Genomic DNA, 6,725 nt, shown 5'->3' with positions numbered 1-6,725 from the left:
TTACAGAAGCTGATCACTTTATTGCATCACAATTTCTTTTAAAGCATGATTCACAAAGTCCACATTTTTATGTCAGATGCACATATAGACCTAACATTACTGTCTTCTTATATCAATAGAACACTCATGCGAAAAAAGTCTCTGATTTGTGTTCTGTCAGCTGCATATCATTACCTCAATGTTCCCACAGCCTGTATCATTATCATCATCAGTCTACATCATAACACACAATGTACTCCACCTGTCATACAAGTGAGGAGGCAGTACTTTCAGAAAGGTGTGCTTGTTGCTACGTCATGGGAAGAAAATGAAAAAAAAATGCATTCAATTGTCTGTGTTGACAGACTGTACAGCCACTGTTTTCTGTACTGCCACAGTATTTATCCAGCAAGGACAATTTCCGGTTTATGTTGATTCATCAACTTTGAAGGTTTTATATTTACCTTGTACATCACGATTCTCTAAAGTCTAAACATTGACAGGATGGGTTCATATACTGACCCTGGTTTACACTTCATGTACATGAGATCAGTGGAAAACAGAAATGCCTTCAGTGAATTACAGCCATAGTTACATGTGCTACTAAACCTCGTTATTTGCCATTGGTGCACTGCTGCTGCTGCATTTTATCACACACAGTCCTATCAGAATTGATGAATGAATTGTGGCTGGCCTTCCTGATCCTTAAATTGACTTTACTTTCTGTTTCTCTCTGCTTACAATATCTCCAGTCATACAACTCTCCTTGACATGGAAAGTAACATTGCCATTGTCAAATTTAAAGCCAGCTCACTTTCATATAATGCTAGTGTAAAAAAAACAAGACGTCCCTTCTATAATTTACCTCCACATCGTGATACAATCTTTAAAAACTTCGTATTAATAGAATTAATATTGTCTCACCCATAAAAGTGTCATAAACATACAAAAAAACTCATATTTGTCAATTAGAGTGCTTACATAAATGAAGTATAAATTAGATTTTCACAAAATATGTACATGACAAAAATGCAACAAGATTTGCACTATATTATTATATATCAAAAATATTTACCCAATCATGGATAACACAATCCAAATGAGTTATAATTCAATTTCCACAAATTCTAGTAACTTATATGCCACAGATTTTGTCCCAGAGAATAGAACCCCTCACCCCACAGACACTATTATATGTATTACGTACTACTTCATGCCACATCAGTTTCTGCTGTATATTTACTTGTGCTCAAAAGTCTATGAATAATTACATAAAAGTATTTGCTGGTGTGTAAAATGAAGGGTTTATGATTGATCAAAGTACTGAACCTATTATATGATATATGTTAACACGTAACCACATATAACAGAAATTGCCCCCCCCCCAATTATTTCTATTGAGTATAGTTACAGAAAATGCAACAGAAACTGATTGTGTTCTTTATCAATACAATGTGATCATTGATGGATTAGCTACCAGTAATAGTAACATGGAAAATTCCATAAATTGCATAAAACAGTAACATGTCAAACATCAACATCAGCATCAATGGTCGAAGTGCAGGCACTACATTGTAATAAACCTGACACAAAAAGTTTGAAAACTTTATTTGAGTAAAAAAGGCCAAATTTTAGTGTGTTCACAATCTTAAGACAAAGGGTATATACAATTAAAAACTACATACTAAAGGGTAGCGAACAAAAAATAATAATATGATGCCATTGAAAAAGTAACAATGGAAAGATGACTGACATAAAATTTTGAAAAGTTTTTGTGTTAGGTTTATATCGCCAGATCCGTAGCTGGAATCTGGAAATTGCAGAAAGTATGACACTGATCGACATGCCAAAATAGCTAGTACTTCTTCTCTGTCTACTTGTAAAAACATGTCCAACTTTGCAATTAACACATCATCATGCAAACTTTCAGTCCAAAAAACAGACATTCCCATGTTTGCAAAAACAGGGAATACATTGTACATGTGCGTACATAAACATTTCATACAATTTCCAGCTGCTAGGCTACTGGACTGCCCATATCATAGATAACCTGAGCAAGAACTGGACCAAGGACATTGTCACCACCTATGGCTGAACATCTGTCATGGCAGGTGGTGCATCAGAACATCATCTCACCACTGGTGGAGGAGCCGGGGGACTCCACATACTGTCCGCGGCGACCCTGAAAGTACTTGGACTGTTTGTCAAGAGCAGTGGACTGCAGAGGAAAACATACAATTAACTATTAAGGCCTGATTCTTCATCACGCATATGTATAATCCTAAGTAAGATATAGTCAAACTTGTCCAAGTGACCACCTCTATAAGCCGGACCTCTGGCCATGACATTGACACAATTTTTTCCCATAGCATTAGTCCCTCTGCAGTCCCAACGTGGCACTGGTTGGGACTGCACATGGCTGAATATCATCTTATGATCATTTTCAAGCATGTGGTGGAAAATATTTTTTGATTGTAACTATTGAGAAACCTGGATGGAATTGGCCAGTTGTCATCCAGGGCTGTAGCCAGCTCAAACTTTTTTTCCGTCAGCCCAGGTTCATGATTGGGCCTGGGGAGAGAGTGCTCACAACCTTCATTTTGTGTATTTCTTCACCTGAGGGACCCTAAGTATAGCTCCAACCTAGGGGGGTCTGGGGGCAATTTGTTTTTATTTTCAAGTCTTTAAAAATGCAATTTCCCAAATTTGGCGCAAATCATGGGGTTGAAAGTTGTTGTTGTTGGTCCTAAATGCTGCTGTAAACATAACCTTGTTGTCAAAGGTAATAAAATAACTGCACAGTAATTGTAATCAGACAGACCAGTTCAACTGATATCAAAGTACATGTAAGACTTACGTACAGCCAACAAACTGATCCCTGCAGACTTCAGGTTGGACTTGGGTTTCATCATGAAATGTTTGCTGAGTTTACGGGAAACTGTCAGCTGCATGTCTGTGTCTAACGCTGTATCATCCTGGACAGGAAAACAAAACATAATGTGGTCTTCTTCAAGCCATAACGTTATCAGTTACGTACTGAACAATATTGTAAAATGTACAATGTATGTGTTCAATCATGGAATCAAAACACCCCGTTTTATTTGTCTGAAGAGAGTCAGAATTAATTTTCAAAAAAGTAGATTTTGCTGCAGCACTCACGGCCACCCAGGGGTGTTCCAAGACTTCTGCTGCAGAACAGCGTTCCCCTGCCTCCACCTGCAGCATGCTGGATATCAGCTCCTGCACACACAAACATCCAGAGTAAGTTACAACCTTAGGCCACACCAATTTAATTTCTTGGTTAACGGATTCGCCGCTTCATTTTTCTGATTTGCAAATAAAAATAAAAATTCAGAATCAACCGCAAAATGCTCATATTTTGCCCTGAACAGTTGAAAACAGTCCTTTTCATACTTCTTGTTAAAGTCATTCCATCTTTCAATGCAGTGGTATCATCAAAAGTTTAAAATTCATTAACAAAATTTTGAACCAGCCTGGTGTGTTGACTTCATGGCTCCTATCGTACCATTTTGGGCCATAATACGATGCCTAGGCCTGTTTTTATTTTTATTTATTTTTCGCCCGCCCGCTCCATTATATTTCTAGAAAAATCCGTTAACCAAGAAATTAAATTGGTGTGGCCTTATCATGTTGTCTATGCCTTATGTAAACTATGCTGTGTTGTAAGTGAATGTTAAACTGTATGTCATACCTGGGCTGCAATAACATTCGATGCGGGTGTTCTGGCCCATGTGATAACTAGTGTTACAGCCAAGAGTTCTATTTGGCTATCACACGGGCTTCCAAATGTGCCATTATACATAATTCAAACGGGTTTTGCCTGAGCCACGTGTGCCACTTTCGAAAATTTGTTTTGCCGAGGTGGGTGATTGGGAAGCTTCTCCAAAAGTGCACTTTTGTAAGGCCATACAAACTTACTTTCTCAGTCATCATGATTAAAAACAATTTCAGGCTACTACATATGATATATGTAACGGGGTTGCCCTAATTCCAACCCATCCCTAATACCGAACTAGTTTGAAAAATCCTTGTTGCGGCGTTATGCATGGGAGCACGTATCTGAAAATAACCACGTGAATGGACAATGTTTTTGTGTTGATATCGGTAATCTCACAAAGTTTGTTTTAGTTTGTACACTCCGACAACAGACGAGTGAAAAATCTGTGTGAATTCAACGCTTGTTCGGGGGTTGACGAGCGTGTCAAAAATGCAGGTTTTGCTTTTCAAACAGCCGCTTTGGAGCAAGTCGCGAAACCGTAAAAAGAGGACTTGTTTGGGACAGAAACAGTTGTAGATTGTTTTAGCCATAATTTGTGTATTATAATTTCTAAACTCTCTTCTCAGATCGACCTGTGTTAAACACTGGGTCGGAATTAGGGCACCCCTGTTGCGATAGAACGTTCCACCGGCAAAATGACAAAAAACTGCCGTGCGTTTCGCGAACCATTACGCTTGGGTGCAAGGCGCTACACTGAAGTGAAATACACAGCTGTGCAGCTTTAATCGTTGTGATCTTTATCTGCCAATATTATAGCTCATGTTGCGTGGGTTTTTGGTCAGATAAACTATTACCAAAGGTCTGTGCGTTTGCATGGAACATAGGTCGGAATTAGGGCACCCCCCGTTAGTAGCCTTTGATATTCACATGTCTTTTACCTCTTTTTTTCTGTGTCACGAGGTCTTTAAAATACTTCTAAAGTGGTCTCTATAATGATTTACACCCAAATATTATTTTATTTATCAAATTTATAACAAAACCAAAGTTGCACTGACCTTGGCTGACTCAGAGATACCGTCCCAAAAGGGCGAGGGGAAGCTGACATCTCCAGACAGGATCTGGTCAAACAGCTCTTCTTGATCGTTGGTGTCACTTTACAAAAAGAATGTACAATATCTGTTGTAAATTATTCATATCTAAACAACACGCATGCACAGACTCTCTTGGTATAAGATCTACCAGCTGTCACCAAAAAAGTCCACTATCTTAAAAGCTGGCTGGTCACTGTATCAGACAGTCTGAAATTCCTGCATTCCATCTACTCTGGGAGCCCACAGAAAAGAGGTTAGGGGAAAACTCAGAGCCACCTACTCGAACGCTTTAAGACAATCTACATAGTGACACAAACCTGCAAGATATCGATACCAAAGAGGGCCATGGAGAGAATAAAGTGCTGTGGAGGAGTCTCTCTGGATTGGCTCGAGTTCAGGAGCTCAAACTAAGTACTCTCCAAGAAGAGGTTTGGGCTTTGGCTTATTACCTCCATGAAAAATGGAAGTATTGTGTTTGGTGTGTGTGTGTGTGTGTCTGTCTGTCTGTGTGTGTGTGTGTGTGTCTGTGTTTGTGTTTCTGCACATGTGTAGTCAGCATAACTTCATAATGCCCTTATGGATTGTGATCATATTTGGTATGCTGATAATTCATAGGAAGACAAAGGTCAAAAGGCAAAATATGGGCCTCCTGGTGGATGACCTTGGTACTGCAGCAGAACTTCCGTTTTTTTGTATCTTTTGTCCTGAACATGCTATAGTCTTGACTTTTTGGTGACAGATAGTTTTTCCCGTCAGGAATAAGTGGTGTGGGTTTGGTCCCCCTAGCAGCTTGTTCTAGAACTGCAGGGGACTTTCTGGCAAAATCTTCTAAAGCCAATAAGTCCCCATAGCAACAACAAATTTTCATTTTTGGTGTGAGAGTTGTACATAATTAAATGGAAGTTATGCAAATGAGGACTTAATTTGCATAATTAAGGAGAAAATTCTATAATTGCAGTGTTTTATATCATAATAATAGTTCTTTTATACAATGTAATCTATTCAATCTGTAGCAGGCGGAACATCAACAAATACCAATTATGCAAATGACCTAATTTGCAAAATTAATGTGAAAATTCTGTGACTCCTTATTGGTGAATGATGGGAATTTTATACCTCGTGACATGTGTAAGTTACTTAAAGGTTAGCACTACTATGCATATATTATGTTAATGTAGAGATTATTTGCATAATTAATGAGGACATGTTGAAATGAAGTATGACAAAGCAAGCCCATATTCCATGGAGGTATGAGATCTCGGAACTCTTGTTTTTGGCATGTTTTTAGGCTTTCCTTTTTTCACTGGAATTTTTTTTACGCCAACCCAGCCAACCCAGTCTCTGCCGGTGTTCTATGCAGGACTGCAGAAATGTCCCTGTCAATCTCCAGCTGGTTGCCATGGTATTTTGAAAGCTGACACCGGAAGTGGGCGGGTGCTAAAACTACGAAGGCCCATAGGGACAAAAAGCTCAAACCGACAATACAAACATGTACATATAGGTTGAAACAAAAAAGCAAGGTAAATAATCATTGATGTAAAATTCAACTTAACAATTATTTATTATTATCTGGATTCTGGAAGACTATTTATCATTTAAGATAAGTTCTAGAACAGAAACATTACTGAGATAGGGCAAACCTAAGTATTAAGGTCTCGGACCGGAGTTTTTTTCACGATTTTGGATCCGGCGGACACCCTCAGACCGAAGGGCTATAACTCCGCCAAAAAAAGTACGCCGGGAAATCTCATTACATCAGTCAACGGAGGTTTCCAGCCGGCTTCCGATACAATTTTGGTTATTGTCCGTCGACTCTATAATTTGGGTAGAAACTGTAGTTAAACGTAAATTTTGGATACGAAAAATGTAGTTTTTTTGCAGTTTTTTCAACGGACCTGCTTGGAAAAAACGAATTT

At 38.6% G+C, this 6,725-nt stretch overlaps 1 protein-coding gene across 2 annotated transcripts in view; it reads right to left on the bottom strand.

Moving 5' to 3' along the window:
- Nucleotides 1-289: 289 nt before the first annotated feature.
- The window catches only part of LOC109467649 (serine/threonine-protein kinase DCLK1-like), a 40,738-nt gene continuing 34,302 nt past the window's right edge, over nt 290-6,725 (bottom strand). The window contains exons 12-15 of one of the 2 annotated variants that reach the window (XM_019765687.1): nt 4,774-4,870; nt 3,139-3,219; nt 2,837-2,954; nt 290-2,197 (exon numbers count right to left, since the gene is read on the bottom strand). In XM_019765687.1, coding sequence (XP_019621246.1) covers nt 2,184-2,197; nt 2,837-2,954; nt 3,139-3,219; nt 4,774-4,870 — 310 coding nt within the window. In that variant the 3' untranslated portion in view covers nt 290-2,183. The remainder of the gene's footprint in view (nt 2,198-2,836; nt 2,955-3,138; nt 3,220-4,773; nt 4,871-6,725) is intronic. The other variant, XM_019765686.1, reaches the window with a different exon arrangement.

This window comes from Branchiostoma belcheri, unplaced genomic scaffold, assembly GCF_001625305.1.
Source record: "Branchiostoma belcheri isolate BF01 breed outbred unplaced genomic scaffold, Haploidv18h27 scaffold186, whole genome shotgun sequence".
Taxonomy (NCBI): Eukaryota; Metazoa; Chordata; class Leptocardii; order Amphioxiformes; family Branchiostomatidae; genus Branchiostoma; species Branchiostoma belcheri.
Note: the sequence above shows the minus strand (reverse complement) of the source record. Positions and strands in the feature narration are given on the sequence as shown.